We start from the raw sequence: 16,996 nt of genomic DNA on the forward strand, positions 1-16,996 counted from the left end.
CAGGTCATTTGGATTCGTAGTCTCTTGTGTCGTGAAATGTACCAGCTTGTACAACCTCTGTAATGAAGGAAAATTTGGGGGTGCGTATCACAAAGAAGGAATTCATGTGACCTCACATTCGGTATTTTGAAGCTCTCGACCACAATTTTAAACCCAATCATGGGTTACGTGACATTTTGAGTTCAGAGCGGAAAGAATCACTGACTGCTTAATTTTTGTGAAGATAGGTCCACTACTATGTGTGGATCATATATAGCGGCACCTCCAAATGTTATATGTTATGAGAATATCTCCCTGCAACATGTTGTGAAGATAAGTCCACTTTTATATGTAGGCCCTATATATAATGCTATTTCTTTAGAGGACGTTTAATACATCCTATACCTCAAAAGTCTTAAATTTCTATGGCGGACCATGAAGGTCCCGAATGAGACCTGAGAGGATTTTTTGCATATAGAGAATATTAGAGGCCTTATTTTGGCATAGAAGCTACCTGAGACATTCTATTCCTATGAAATAACGCACAGCCTTTATTTTCATAAAAAAGGCCTAATAGATCATCAACACCCTTGGAAGAACTCAGAGGCCTCTTAAGTATACGGGACACCTTAAAGGTCTAATACGTCCTATTCCCAGAAAAAAAACCCTCAAAAGTCGTAGATTTCTATAGCAAACCATGAAGGTCCCGAATAAGACCTGAGAGGACTTTTTTCATATAGAGAATATTAAAGGCCTTATTTTCGCATAGAAGCTACCTGAGACATTCTATTCCCATGAAAAATCGCACAGCCTTTATTTTCATACAAAAGGCCTAATGGGTCATCTACCCCCTTGGAAAAACTCAGAGGCCTCTTATGCATACAGAACACCTTAAAGGTCTTCTACAACTGCAAGAGGCCTTAACTGTCTTCAATTCCCTCCAGGAGAACTTAGAGACTATTTATTCCTATAGTATAAAAGACATCTTTTCCTAAATTTCCTCTTTTTCCATATGAGTTCCTCAAGGTCTTTTGAGCCCTTGTAGGCTAGGATACCTTATGGAACACATATTCCTATACGACACCTCGCAGACCTTATTTCCATACAAATGGCCTCATAGGCTGTTAGCGAGAATAGAATCCAATTTCCCTCTTCGTTTGTCAATTTTATTCTGGATCCGGCTCGAAGGACCAATGTAAGGAGAGAATAGAGTCCAATCTCCCTCTTCGATTATCAAAACTATTCTTTATTCGGATCCTGCTCAGAGGATCAATGTAATAGCGAGAAAAGAAAACCAACCGAATGGTTTGGCTGTTGATTCAATTCTGATTTTATTTCAAAAATGTGTTTCTTAAGTGCTACAAAAACTAATCGAACTTAACCTAATCACAGCCACACAATTATTCTTATCTATTCTAATATTGAATGGAGAACATTGCAGGGCTGCTTGTCATATGCGTCAGCGCACAAGATCACCGAATTGTTCACAAGTGATATTTTATGGCGGCTGGGAAATATCTAATATTTGAATATTTATTTTTTTATTGCTAGATTTTCCCAGCGCCTCAACCGCACTCAAAAGTATTTCGAGTATTACATAGGCCATCTTCCCACTTGGAAGAGCTAAGAGGTTTTTTATGTATACCGAAAATTTTAAAGGTGCACTTCTCCACTGATTTTTTAAGAGGCTCATTAATTTTTTATACATTTCAGATTTCCCACTAATAATGGTGATTTGACCCTGGCGAAACGGACGCCATCTGTACTTCATAATGGCACTGTAAAGAAATCTTCGCCTTTGTCTTAGCAATAAAATTCTGATGCCATCTACACTTCGTATTGAAAACAGGATTTTCTTCAAGATTGTTCTAAAATATTGGTTGCCAAGACAAAAGTGGAACATTACCGCCATCTATATTTGATATTCACAATTCCGTAATAACACATTATCCAAATCCTTTACAGAACTCTAGAAATTGATTTTATCTCTTCTACCAATCTTTTATTCAATCACTTTTATTTTTAAATAATTCCCAATCGAAGCCTCTCAAGTAGCACCATATCTGTAAAAGAATTTTTTCAATTTTCCATATTAGCCAAATCTTTGACAATCTATTTTACATAATCTCCTTGGCACTTCTTCAGCTTCTACATATGTTCATCCTCCCTCTCAAATCATTTCAAATCCAATAAATTAGGCAATAAAAACAGACGAGACTACAGCAACTCATTAAAATAATGCTAATTTCATTCCGTCAAAAAATAAAAAATACAAACTTATTTCGATGACAATTAAATTACAATTGTTTAAACATGTCCGTTTGCCTAACAACTCTGGAAGAGTAAGGGCAAGAGATGTGCATGGGAGGAGAACATTAAATTTTAATTTAATGACTCTATCAAATCTCGGCACACTCTGTCAGCCCCAGAGTTGGCCAAGGAGCTTACTTTTCAATCATTATCCCTGAATTGTTACACATGGGAGAGGGAGGAGAGGAAATCACAAAAAAAGGGGGCGAGAGGATGGAGTATGTGTTTGAAAACGAGTTTGATGACACTAGGGGTGATTGTTTCTTTTTGTCCTGCCACTGCTTCAGCTACTGTTACTTCCTGCTTAATGCTTTATCCCCTTAAACTGTAATGTGTTGGAAATCATGTGTTTGTGTCTAACGGCCACATTTCCGAGAGAAATTTTTAGGGTGAGCTTGTCTTTGCTTTCGAACGAAAAAAAAGAAACAAACAAGCCTCGTTGGGCTTTGTCCTTTGCCACCCAAAACGGATGCCTCTGAGATAAGCGCCTTCAACAGATGCTAAGCATTGTCATTTGTGCATTGACTATGGATTTGAAGATTTATGGTCTTGAATGATTACAACGATAAGACGAGACACATTATTGATAATAGTCAGCCAGTCAGCCAGTCTGCCAGGCAGCCAGTGTTACTCAGTCAACAATGATTAGGAGATTTTCATAGAAAAAAAAATAATCATCAAAGTCATTGTTGTGATTTCCTTGTTGATGCTCTGGGCCAAGGTAAAAAATAAGAAAAATGAACTTGCAATTTGGCTCTAGGCCAAGGTAACACAAAAAATACAAGAGAGATTGGAAAGTGTTTATAGAAAATAAATAATAAGTTAATAGAAAATCCAAGAGGACCTCTACATAAAATTGAAGTCCTCAGAGGTCCTGAAATTCCAAGAAAAATCATGTTAAAGAATGACATCTATACTTCAGATTTATTATTGGCTTTGTGGATGATTAATAATTTGCAGTATAAGTCCTCAGAATTTTATTATTAGAACCAACATTTTGAATATAAACCCTCTGTGATCATGTCTGGGAAAAAATGATATTTTTTCTATGTTAAGATCCCACCTGAGTTTATTTGCTTAAAAACCTGAGAGACGCCATCTATACTTCATATTTACCATTGGTGCGTGCTCCATATAAAATAAATAATTTCTAAAGGAACGCCATCTATGGTTCATATTTATTATTGGAATTGGGAATAATCCACGATTTGGAATGGAAATCCTCGAGTTTTATAATTATAATCGAAGTCCTAGTCGAAACTTTGAGCAAAAAGTCGCTCATGTCTGATAAAAACGATATTCTTTCTAAGTTTAAAATCCCACCTTAATCTCTCGATGAACAAAAATCTGAGAGACGCCATCTATAGTTTATAGTTATTATTAGTACGTGTTATGTATAAAATAAAAATGTCTAAGCATTCGAAAGGCTTCTGACTGAACGCCATCTATAGTTCATATTTATCACTGGTACTGGGAATAATTCATGATTTGGAATAGAAGTCCTCAAGTTTTATAATTAAAATCAAAATACTAGTCATTATTTTGAACAAAAAGCCTCTGGGGTTGTGTCTGATAAAATGATATTCTTTCTAAGATTTAAATTCCATCTAAGTTGATTTGTTTAGAAATCTGAGAGACGCCATCTATACATCATTCTTACGTCATACATATAAAAAAACATTTTATAGAGCTCCCAGGTCTTCGGAAGCCTTCTGTACCTTATCTTTGTGGGGAATAATCTATGATTTAATATAGAAATCCTCTTCGATATATTGAATTTATATTTCTATAAAAACAATATCATTTTTTAGTTTTAAATCTCTCCTGAGTTTCTCTGATAAAAAAATATCTAAAGGACGCCATCTGTACTTCATATTTATCATAGTTACGTGATTCATATAAAATAAAAATTACTAAGCACGCCTAAGGCCCCTGAAGGAACGCCATCTATGGTTCATAATTATCATTGGTAAATAATTCACGATTTGGAACATAAATCATCAAGTTTTATAATTAAAATTTAAATACCACCTCGAGTTTTGTAATTATAATCGAATTCCTAGTCGATATTTTGAATAGAAAGCCCCTGGGGAAGTGTTTGATAAAAACGATATTTTTCCAAGCTTTATATTTTACCTGAATTTCTCTTTCGAATATGTGAAAGATGCGCTTTACTTCATATTTATCTTATTTACATGATCAATTAAAATAACAATATGCACTCCTAAGGCTTCTGTTCGAACGCCATCTATACCTTATATTTATTATTGTTGGGGATACTAACCCATGATTTGGAATATAAATCCTCTGAAAATTAGAATCGAAATTCTGTTTAATATTAGGCACATAAAGCCGCTGTGGTAGTGTTTGATAAAAATGATTTTCTTTCTAAGTTTTAAATCTCACCCGAGTTTCTCGGTTAAAAAAAAAAACTAAGGGACGCCATCTATACTTCATATTTATCATTTCTTTTGAATTTAATATGAAATTGAAGACTTTTAAATGGACGACCTCTACACCTCATATTTATTATTGGTATGGCGAATAATTCAGAATTTGAAATTGAAACCCCCTTTTAACAGGATGTTATTTCTCATTTCTAAAGCCCACCCATGGTAGAAAAATATAGCTAGACGCATCGACACAGCTGCTGGGACAATGAACTGCCAAACCAATTTTGGAATTGAAAATGTTGAATGAAAAATTATTTTAATTTGTTAAAATTGTTGAAAAATGCGAATTAAAATAACCTCCGAATGACGTCGTATAAGAAAACATATAAAAATCCGCTTATATTTGAAAAAAACATTTAAATTCTTTTGACATATCAATGCACCCAAGCGTTGATGCATATACCTGTATTATTCTGTCATGACCCCACCTGAATTTTTCTGCTTTCAAACAAAGATCAGCTGAGAGACGCCATCTGTACTTCATATTTATCATTGGTCTTGTGAATAATTTACGATTCAAAAACCTTTAAGGTTTATAATTAGAATCAAAATCTTGTTCAATATTTTAGCATAAAGCCTTTGGGATAGTGTCTAAAAAACTATATTCTCTTTTTTTTTTTTAATCGCACCTGAGATTCTCTGTTAAAAAAATCCGATAGATGCCATCTATACTTCATATTTATGATTAGAACGAGTTTATGTAAAATAAATATTTTCTAAGCACTGCCATATAAAATTGAAGGCTTCTAAAGGAACGCCATCTATAATTTATCTTTATTATTGGTGTTAAGTAGGGACCCTCTTAGAGACAATGAATCTCTCCCATTAAGTGGTTGTGAGAGACTACATATTTATTATAAAAATATTCTCTAAGAACTACTTATGAAAATATGACTTAACGTAAATTAGCATTGAGTATATAAGAGAGTAAGAGAGGTAATCCAGGTAATCCCGCTATTCTCTTTTATTACAAAAACATGTTCTCTTATCCGTGAACAATTGGTGTGGCGTATAATCCATGATTTGAAATTGATTTCTCTTTGATATTTGGTTTATAAATAAAAACTATATTCTTTCTCATTTTTTAAATCCACATGAGATTGTCTTTATTTACAAAAAAGAAAATCATAAGAGACCTGCCATCTATACTTCGTATTTATCATTTGTATTGTGAAGAATTTACGTTTTACAAAAGAATACCACTCAAAATATGGTCTTTGTGGTTGTTTATACTAGTATTTTTTAAGTTTTTATTGATCATTATTTAGTCAATTTAAATTTAAGTATTTATTTTCAAAATTTCAATAGTTTGCTTTCGATACTAATTTCTTTTAATACTTGAAATTTATTAAATCTGGTTAATTATTAGAAATTTATTGCAATTAATTTTTTAATTTAATTTCCTTTATTTAAAACTAATTTTTCAAATTTTTTTTATTAATTATCTTAAACAGATTTAAAAACACCCCAAAGTGATGATGCCATTGGCATCGCTTTTATGCTATAATAATTTATCATAATTCATAATTAAAAGTTTTTTTTTTCCGAATCTTTATTATTATTTTTTGTTTTTCTTTCATTTATTAATAGATCTCGCCGAACATCTGTCAGCGGCCAAAATGACTAATTGTTAATCAGTTAGTCAATTAGATTGACAGTAATATGACACACACTTGATATTCTAGTTGATGGCATCATATCGAGGTTTTAGAGAATGTGAAATATGATTATTTTACTCTCTAGGAGACCTCTGCTGAAGAAGTCTGCTTTGACGGGTTTTTCGTTGAAAAGATGAGTGCACTTGGGATGTGGATGTGGGATGTGAATTATATATGGATATTAAGACTTCAGAGAAATTTCATATATATTGAAACGGTGTCGCATTGCAAAAACTGAAAGCTCGTAGGCCCTTCCTTAAGAAACAGATGGCGTCTGAGATCATATGCCTGTAATTGAAGAACTTTGAGGTGTACTATATAAAATAAAAGATCTCCTCCGTGGCAAACTATGGAAAATCGTCTCTAAAGGTCTTCTTTATACAACAAGATGCCTCCGAGATCCTCTATATACAATATATATGCCATGTGTTGTGATGGACGCCATCTATAGTTCATATTTAACATCGATACTGTAAAAAGACTATGATAAGTGCATTGAAATCCCCAAAGAATTCATATCCTTCTGGAAATAATTTCTATTGCCTTTTTTGCATTTTCGAGCTGAGAGTGAAACTCTTCAGATGTATTTTGTAGAAATTTCAGGAAACTGCGTCGTAAAAATACCATTTTATACCCAAAATTATGCAAATATCGAGGGCGTCCTTCAAACTGGTATAACAATGCCACTGATTTCAGGTAAAATACCACAAATTTATAACCTTTTTTTTTCTTTTTGAGATTTTCTAGAAGAGTTTTTGCTATATGATATCTACAAGTAAGTCAAAGACATATGATCCGAAATTTAGTTATCTATACAGCCAATAAGTTTGAAAAAAATCATAATTTTTAATATTATTACAGAATTTTCAGAAAATTTCACGAGTGCTTGTCTAACGCAAAAAAAATCTAGCTATTAGTTTTGCTACTTGCCTCCATTACTTAAAGGGAAAAAAGCTTCTGCCAGAAATTTTGATTTTCTTACATAACGATGGAGTTCTTTGAATATATACAGGGAGAGATGAAAAAACTGCAACCAACTTCAGACTGCTGGCATTCCTAAGCCACTAGTCCGGCAGCTGTTCAAATTATTCCAGTGACAGCTCATTATATGGTTTACAAGCGTACAAAAGCATTTAGGTGAGAATTTTCCAGAAAAAAAGTTATACGTGATGGGATCCAAGCGTGATAGTGTGATTTCTTTATATTTGGCTGGAAAACAACAAGTGGCTATCGTTAGAGCAATCCAGCATTTTAATGTGAATTAATCTTTTGTGTCTCGTACCATTGCTCGTTACCGTGATACTGATAGCGTAGCCCGACGTCAAAGAAGTGGACGGAAGAAAACAGCAACATCAGAAGAAATGGTTCGAAAAGTAAAGAAGCGACTTGATCGAAACCCGCGTCGCAGTGGTCGAAAAATGGCTCGTGAGCTAATCATATCGCAATATTTCATTCGGCAAATATTGAAAAATGATCTCGGGTTAAAGCCATTCAAAATTCCAAAAAGTGCAAGAACTTACACCGCAACAGAAAGAAAATAGACTCAAGAGAGCTAAAGAGTTGCTTCGCTTGACCCAAAATGGTGAATTGCCGAATTTGGTTTTCTCCGATGAGAAAACATTCGTTGTCCAGCAGTTTGTAAACAAAGAAAATGATCGGTTTTACTTGCCAAAGAGGTCAGCTGAAAATGTGCACCTTCAGTAGGCCACCAGAACTCAAGTGCTGGCCATGGTGATGGTGTGGGCCGCCATAACAGCCGATGGTCGCACTTCGCTCCTATTAATCGACCGTGGCATCAGAATAAATGCCGAATATTATTGCAAAAATGTTCTGGAGGGAGTATTAAAACCTTGAGCACGCAAACATTTTGGCCGCAGACCTTGGACATTCCAAACAGGACTCAGCACCATCACACGCAGCACGCGCTACCCAAGAATGGTTACATAATGAGGTTCCTCGCTTCATTTCCAGCGCACAATGACCACCAAAAATTTCGGATAACAATCCGTTGGACTATTGTGTCTGGAGTATTTTGGAAAGCAAGGTTGGCACTAAAAAATATGAAAAAGGTGTCGATTACCTCAAGCAAGCGCTTCGCTGGGAATAGGCAAAAATAACGCAGAGCAACGTTCGGGCAGCGTGTGAAGGTTTCATTGGCCGTTTGAAAGTCATAATTCGTGCCAAAGATCGAGTAGGTCCACGTCTTCGTATAGCCCCCCCTACATATGTACCTCCCTTTTTTGGCATTTTGATGATATTAGCAAGCTTATTCGCCGGAATTGCTTCAAATTTTGAATTTGAAGTTCCTAATGGGAAAATTAGTCTATGACAGAAAATTGTCGATGAAGGTCCAGGTCTTCGTATAGCCCCCATATAACGGTACCACCCTTTGTTCGGTATTTAGATGATTATATAGACATTATTCAACAAAATTGTTTCAAATCTCGTTTTCGAAGTTCTCAATAGGAACTATACCCCATGAAAAAAATTACGTATGCAGGCCTACGTCTTCGTACAGCCCCCCACATATGTACCTCCGTTTTTTGGCATTTTGATGATATTAACAAGCTTATTCGCCGGAATTGCTTCAAATTTTGTATTTGAAGTTCCTAATGGGAACTATAACCCATGACAAAAAATTACGTATGCGGGTCCACGTCTTCGTATAGCCCCCATATAACGGTACCTCAGTTTTTTTTCGGTATTTTAATGATATTAGCGACATTATTTACCGGAATTGCTTCAAATTTCGTATTTGAAGTTCGGAATAGGTACAACAGGCTATGGAAGAAAATTACTTATGCAGGCCCACGCCCTAGTATAGCTTCCATATTACTGTTTCACATAAGCGGTATTTCCCGACGGATTTTTTTTAATTTTTCAATTTTTTTTTCCAAATGGGGGATCGTATTAAAAGATCGGACCGGCCGAACTTAGCTGCTTTTATACTTGTCCTTTTTTTTTCGAATTTCATTACAAAACAATATCAAATTTCTGTCGGACATCAAATATAATTTACATATATTTTCATAAAATTTTTTCCGCCCAAAAGTATGCTCAAAAATATGTATATTTTTTCAGCCAATTATTATCTACAGCATAAATAAAGAACTCTTTAGGTAACGAATATTTTATTTCAAGGGATATTTGAAGAGTCCTTTATTTATGCTGTAGATAATAATTGCCTGAAAAATATACATATTTTTGAGCATACTTTTAGGCGGCCAAACAAATTTTGGCATATATCTAGTGTAATTTCCTTAAGACCCATAACTACTTGCTGTCTTCGCACTAGTAATTAATTTTTATATTTTAACCTTTTAATCAGATCATTAAACAGTTTAGCTTTGCTAAGATACTACACATCTCTAATTTCTAAAATAAACCGCTCCATCCCTCTTCCATGTTAATATGGGTAGAATGACCTAATAATAGGATACACCTTACCAAAAAATTCCCATTCACTTTTGAATAATTATTGATTGCCAAAAAAAAAATAATTATTATTGTTTTATTATTAATATTTTTTATAAATATTTTTGTTTTTTCTTTTATTTTTTTTTTCAAAAAAAATATGATTCATATTCATTCACTTTCAATTGGCCAAATTAGAAGCGTATCATTAATTCGAAACATTTTTGCGATTAAAGCGAAAACATTCTTGGCTTTCAAGGCACCAGTACCTCCACCGCCACCACCACAAAATTGAAATAATTAATTGATGCAAAAAAAAAGGAAGACAACAAAAAATATGAAAAGAATCAATACTCATTTTTATGAGGGTGTTTTCTATTGTTGCTGGGGGGCGATGGGATGGAAATAACAAGAACAACAACAAAAAGTACAATAATTAAAATAGAAAAAAATTAGACAATAAGTACAACAACAACAAAAAATCCATAATTGATTGACACAAATGAAGACCGTGTCAAATGAGCATAGCCCAGTCCCAAAGAAAATAAAAGAATTGATGTTTCATTAACGAAATGCATTTTCGATGCCAAAAAAAACCGAAAAAAAATAAAAGACAAGAAAATAATATTAAATTTATTTCCAATAATAACAACAACAACCCACTAGCTTTTGTTATATTTTTTATTAACTATACCATCTAGGGAGTAGTGCCTTGCCATAACCCGCAAAAAAACACAAACGCCAACCATCAATAGCCGAGATATGGCAAAGAACCGTTTCTTGGGCGTAGATGTGTAGCTGAACAAATAATTAAGTTAATAATGAATGAGCGTACGAAACGCCATAACAAAGAGTAAAAAATAAAAAGAAACAACAACACTAGCACAAATCTGCTCCAAAACTAAGTACTCCAAACTCTAGAGGTTTTTTGGGCTTGACTTGATGAAGTTTTCATTTATGGTAACTATTTTTAAACTCAGCGATTTGAATACCTGACTGACGGGCATAACTGATGAATGCTAATAATGAAGATGCAGGGAGATGAAGATAATAATGATCGCCGCCGATGATGATGATGGTTGAGTGGAACAACAACAACAAAAAAACCAAAGAAGGCAACAAAAAAAAACCGCAAGAATTGTTTTTGATTTATGAAGAGTGGCTATAAAATTGGCTTACCCTCGGTGTTAAGTTATTAGTAGCTCAGTATTAACCATACAAACAACAAGTACAAACCGCCACCTAGAACATCATGAGAATTGTAAGGATATTAGAATTTTGAAATCGAAAAAAAAATGGAAATCAGCAAATTTCCGTTCCATTCCAGTTCCTTTCTGTGTCCTGCATCTTGCTGAGTGTGGCCTATGCCTCAGCTGGCCGTCCATCGGCCAGTTATCTACCACCCAGCTATGCTCCAGTTGGCGCTGCCGGCTCTAGCCAATATCCTCGTTATCATGGCGTGAACAGTGTTGCACCCAGCCGTCCATTGCATCATGCCGCTGCCATTTCATCACCCGCTGCCGCTCATCATAGCGCCCAATATGGCCACAATAGTGCTGCCGCCCAAATTCCCATTTTGCGCAATGACTACACCAATGATGGCAATGGAAATTATAATTTCGGGTAAGTGAAGTGAAAACAAAAAATTATTCAAGGGACCCGAATTTGAAAAAAGGAAATTCTAAAAAAGTCAAATCTACCTTCAAATTAAAAAAAAAATGATAAAAAAATAAGAGTCCCAAACTCCAGGACCAATCAAGACCAGATATAAAGTCTTCGAGGTGTCCAGGAAAAAAAGACCCGGAATACCAAAATCTTTCTCAAATTACCTTCAAAAACTCACGGTTTTTTTTTTCAGAAAAAAAAGAAAAAAAAATCATTTTTTAATTCTTAAAAATTCGACAACGGAAAAAATTTTCTCATTTTTTCCATTAGAAAAATTTTTTCGTTCAAGAACCCAAAAAAAAAATTAAAACAATCCTTTTTTTAATAACTTATATTGAATTTTTTTTTTCTAAATTAGCCTTATCTTCGACAGATTCAGATTTTCAGAAACACAGAAAAATCTCTGCTCGAAAAAAATCGTGTTTTCAATACCTAGCTTTAAACAAAAAACAAGAGTCCAAAACTCCAGGACAAGTGGGAATCAGAAAGAGAAGCCATTTTTATAGCCTCTCGAGAAAAAAAATTCATTTAAATGAATATTTCTCTATACAAATTTTTTCCCAGAAAAAAATTGAAAATTTCACATTTGATATAATTATTGATAAAGAAAATAGGAAAAAAATCCTATCAAGACCGGATATAAAATCTTCTAGGTGTCTAGGAAAAATGTCCAAAATCTTTCTCAAATTTCCTTAACAAATTCACGGTTTTTTCAGATAAAAAAAAAATAAAAAAATCATTTTTTAATTCTTAAAAATTCGACAAATTCTTAAAAAATCCGCAAATCTATTCTCGGAAAAAATTTTCTCATTTTTTCTATCAGAAACATGTTTTCGTTGAAGAACCCACACTTGCTATGAATATTGACAAGAAATCGGAAAATCCAATCCAGATCAGATATAAAGTCTTCGAGATGTCCAGGAAAAAAAGTCCCTGAATACCAAAATCTTTCTCAAATTTCATTAACAAATTCACGGTTTTTTTACAGAAAAAAATAAAAAAAATCATGTTTTAATTCTTAAAAATTCGACAAATTCTTAAAAAATCCACAAATTATTCTTGGAAAAAATTTTCTCATTTTTTCCATCAGAAACAATTTTTTTTTTTCAAGATCCCAAAAAAATTAAAACAATTTTTTTTTTAATAACTTATTTTGAAATTTTTTCTAAATTCGCGTTATCTTCGACAGATTCAGATTTTCAGAAATACAGAAAAAATCTCTGCTCGAAAAAATCGCCTTTTCAATACCTAGCTTGAAACAAAAATAAAATAAGAGTCCCAAACTCCAGGACAAATTCACGGTTTTTTAACTGAAAAAAAAAATAAAAAAATTCATTTTTTAATTCTTAAAAATTCGACAAATTCTTAAAAAATCCACAAATTATTTTCGGAAAAAATTTTCTCATTTTTTCCATCAGAAACATTTTTTCAGTCAAGAACCCAAAAAAATTAAAACAATCCTTTTTTTAATAACTTATTTTGAATTTTTTTTCTAAATTCACGTTATCTTCGACAGATTCAGAAATATCTCTGCTCGAAAAAAATCGCGTTTTCAACACCTAGCTTGAAATAAAAAAAATAAGAGTCCCAAACTCCAGGACAAGTGGAAATCAGAGAGAGAAGCCATTTTCAAACCCGAAAAAAATTCATTTAAATGAACATTTCTATACAAATCTATACCCAGAAAAAATTGAAAATGTCACACTTGATATGAATATTGACAAGAAATAGGAAAATCCAATCAAGACCAGATATAAAGCCTTAGAGGTGTCCAGGAAAAAAAATTCTTGAATACCAAAATCTTTCTTAAATTTCCTTAACAAATTCACGGTTTTTTTTTAGAAAAAAGAAAATGAAAAAAAAAAAAATAAAAAAATGATTAATTATTAAATAAATCATTAATTAATTCTTAAAAAATCGAGAAATTCTTAAAAAAACCACGAATCTATTCTCAGAAAAAATTTTCTCATTTTTTCCATCAGAAAAGGTTTTTTCAAACACATAATTTTTCCCTTCGAAAAATGTGATAAAAACGAGTCTTTTTCTATTTCCTTCAAAAATCCAAAAAAAAAAATTAAAACAATCCTTTTTCCTTTAAAAAATCCACGTTTATTTTTCTAAAGGTCCTTGAAAAATATTTTTTAAAAAATCCACGTTTATTAGGCTAAAGGTCCTTGAAAAATATTCTTTAAAAAACCACGTTTTTTTTTGGCAAAAGGTCTTTGAAAAATATTCTTTAAAATATCCACGTTTATTTGGGTAAAGGTCCTTGAAAATATTCTTTAAAAATCCACGTTTGTTTGGCTAAAGGTCATTGAAAAATATTCTTTAAAAAATCCACGTTTATTTGGCTAAAGGTCCTTGAAAAAAATTCTTTAAAAAATCCACGTTTATTTGGCTAAAGGTCCTTGAAAAATATTCTTTAAAAAATCCACGTTTATTTGGCTAAAGGTCCTTGAAAAATATTCTTTAAAAAACCACGTTTATTTGGCTAAAGGTCCTTGAAAAATATTCTTAAAAAAAAAATCCAAATTTTTACACCCTCAGCCTCAGAGGGCCGTTTAAGGACATGTGGAGTCGGTCTAGGGGTGACTTTCTCTCCCTCCCTCTGACTGTCTGATTGAAAGGTGTTAACAAGAACTCTTGAAGAGAATATCCGATTTGGTACAAACTTGGTACATCCTAAAATTATTATCAAACTTAGATCGAATTTGGAGATTGGCAATATTGGACCGATCCTTTCCTGGTTACTCCTTCTGGTAACTCTCTCACAAAAAATCTAAATTTTCACAGAAAGTAATCTACCTCATAGAACAAGGAAGGATCATGCAAATTTAGTGCAAACTCTTCAAATCCTAATATTTTTATGAGAGCTAGGTGAGGTGGGAAAATGGATAATATCGACCCACTCCAACAAGTACCTTCCTCGCAAAGAGTCAAAATTTTTTAATAATTATAAGTCTTCACTTTTTTTTAAAATAAAAGTCCGATTGTCTTCAAATTTCGCAAATCCGAATATTTCAAGCAATACAAAAGTACTCTCCATCGTCCATTTGAGTTCTTTACAGGTCTCTCTCTCTCTGTGAAAGTACAATTCCCCTCAATAAAAAATATTTTTTTTCTCTCTTTTCAGTTACGAAACGGGCAATGGCATTAAACACAATGAAAGAGGTGAACTTCAAGGTGGTTGGCCCTCGGGCTCTCTGAATGTTGAAGGCTCCTACTCCTATACTGGGGATGATGGCAAGGTCTATTCCGTGAATTATAAGGCCGATAGCAATGGTTTCCATGCCGAAGGTGATCATTTGCCCACACCACCACCAATTCCCAAGGAAATTCAAGAGTAAGTTTTTGAAGAGAGAGGAATTTTTAAAAATTTTATGACAATCTCTCTTTCTCTCTCTCTTTGCAGGACATTGCATTTACATCAACGTGGCAATGCTGGTGGATCTCATTCCAATTATGCCGCTGGTGGTGTTGGTGGTTATCCAGCCGGTGGTCACTATGCCTCCACTGGTAGTCATCACTCTCCCGCGGCCACTTACTTGCCTCCTTCACCCTATGGTAGACGTCTGTGAGAAACTTTACCCGCATCCCTTTAAGGATCTCGTTTTAAGTTCTTTCTATTCTTTCTATGAATAAAGTGTTGAGAATTAAAGCCACATTTGCCTATAAAAATATATTTTTGTGGGAGTTTGGAAAAAGTTTTGGGATTTTATTTGAATTGAAATGCCAACACAGCCTCATCTCATTATTCTAAGGCACTGAAAAAGGGTTTTATTGAAAAAGTTTTTTTTTTATGCCAATACAAAATTACTGCTTAGATGGGGGAGGGCGTGTTCCCAAAAAGGGTGTTACCAAAGCTACAACATCAAGGCAATGCTAGACATCAAAGAGCATTTTCTATGCAAAAACAGAAAAAAAAAACTTAGGAGTTAATTTTAAATGAGAAAAATGGCAAAGGAAATCAGGCGTTGTAAAAAGAGTTAGAAATTTACTTTTCTGGGAAATTGGAAATAATTTTCCTTCTTCCAAGGGCCTCATTAAAGCCTGATGTTTATATTTCCTTAAGTTTTGTAAAGCCATTGATGGCATCCCACATAAAATTCAATACAAATCTCAATCTTTGGTTCTCTTTCTCCCCCAAAAAAACTTTTCCCAAATGCCTTTAAAGGTGCTAAATGCTTACTTTCAAAACTTTTTGCTAAATCTCAGTTGCCATTTTTTGTCGTTTCGTTTTTTTATTTTTGGAAATTGTCAAGTGTTTCCCAAAAAGTTGCATTGAAATCTCAGTTAATGCCTTGAAATCCCTTTTGGAAAATTTATTACTTGAATTTGTGTTGAACAAAGAAATAAGACAACCAGCAGCTGCATGGGAGAAGAAGAAGAATCTGCTTTGACTTCAGCTCCCATCCGGTGTACCATCTTTAGATTGCAACACCACCACCACCACTGACACGACACTGATTACTTTCTTTTTCAAACAGCCGCATTAAAATCACGACATTTAGAAAATTCATAAAAATAAAAACAATGGAAAGATGGATGGTTAATGGAGAGAGAGTGAGGGAGAGTAAAAGGCGGAGAGAGAGAAAGGGGTAAAAGCTTTTAAAATTAAGAGCTACAATCCAAGGAAAGGTAATAACGAATCACAGGGTTCTCATGCGTTTTGGAGGACAAACTTGTTCGGTGGAATCATTGTAGTAACAAATATTAAAATCTGTTGCATACTTTTAGGTTGATATTAAATATATAAAATCTATTATTGATTCTAATGGCTGGCTTTCATATAATGTAAAAATCATGTGTAATATAAAGTCCTGTTTGTCCTCACTTTATTGATTTTCTTATGTAATAACCACACATAGTTTCATACGAAAAAATGAGCCTACTTTTTGGCAAAAATGTGGTTTTTTAAAAATTTTAAGTAAATATTTTAAATAATTGTAAATATGATTCGAGTGACAGAGAACTAATAGAAACATATTTTCAAAAAGCGGTGCATACTTTTAGGTTTGGTTTTGAAACATTTTACCTATCAATTTTCGAAAAAATAAATGTCATAACAGAGAAACAAAAGTTTGCGAAACTGTTTAAGATATCTCCGGTATTTCCCACAAGAAAAAGGAAAAAAGCCAGCAGCATACTTCTGGGTTCCATTAAAAAATTTTAATTTTAATTTTTTTAATAAAAAATTTTAATAAATTTTAATAAAAAATATTTAATAAATTTTCAGACGCTTTTATAAGATATCTTCTGTATTAATCTATAAAAATGAAAAAAACCATGCATACTTTTGGGTTGTTTCAAAAAAAAAAAAAGTGGTGCCTACTTTTAGATGAAAAATAATAATTTTTAAGTGCTCAAAATAAAAATTTAAGTATTGTAACTAGGATTCCAGTGACAGAGAACTAATAAAAACATTGTTCCAAAAACCAGTGCATACTTCTAGGTTCCGTTTTAAAACATTTTACCCATCAATTTCCCAAAAAATTCATAACAGAGAACCAAATTTTT

General features: G+C 33.2%; 2 protein-coding genes across 2 annotated transcripts in view; one reads left to right on the forward strand and one right to left on the reverse strand.

Annotated features, from left to right (window-relative positions):
- The window catches only part of LOC101889167 (uncharacterized), a 189,620-nt gene that overhangs the window by 120,821 nt on the left and 51,803 nt on the right, over window positions 1-16,996 (reverse strand). The gene's annotated exons all lie outside the window — the stretch shown is intronic.
- On the forward strand, window positions 10,974-15,141 carry LOC101889344 (pupal cuticle protein 20). Its single transcript, XM_005178675.4, has 4 exons — window positions 10,974-11,075; window positions 11,142-11,437; window positions 14,613-14,822; window positions 14,892-15,141. Exons 1-4 carry the CDS (start codon window positions 11,067-11,069, stop codon window positions 15,055-15,057), a joined length of 681 nt encoding a protein of 226 aa, XP_005178732.1. The 5' UTR covers window positions 10,974-11,066; the 3' UTR covers window positions 15,058-15,141.

Source organism: Musca domestica, unplaced genomic scaffold (genome assembly GCF_030504385.1).
Source record: "Musca domestica strain aabys unplaced genomic scaffold, Musca_domestica.polishedcontigs.V.1.1 20, whole genome shotgun sequence".
NCBI lineage: Eukaryota > Metazoa > Arthropoda > Insecta > Diptera > Muscidae > Musca > Musca domestica.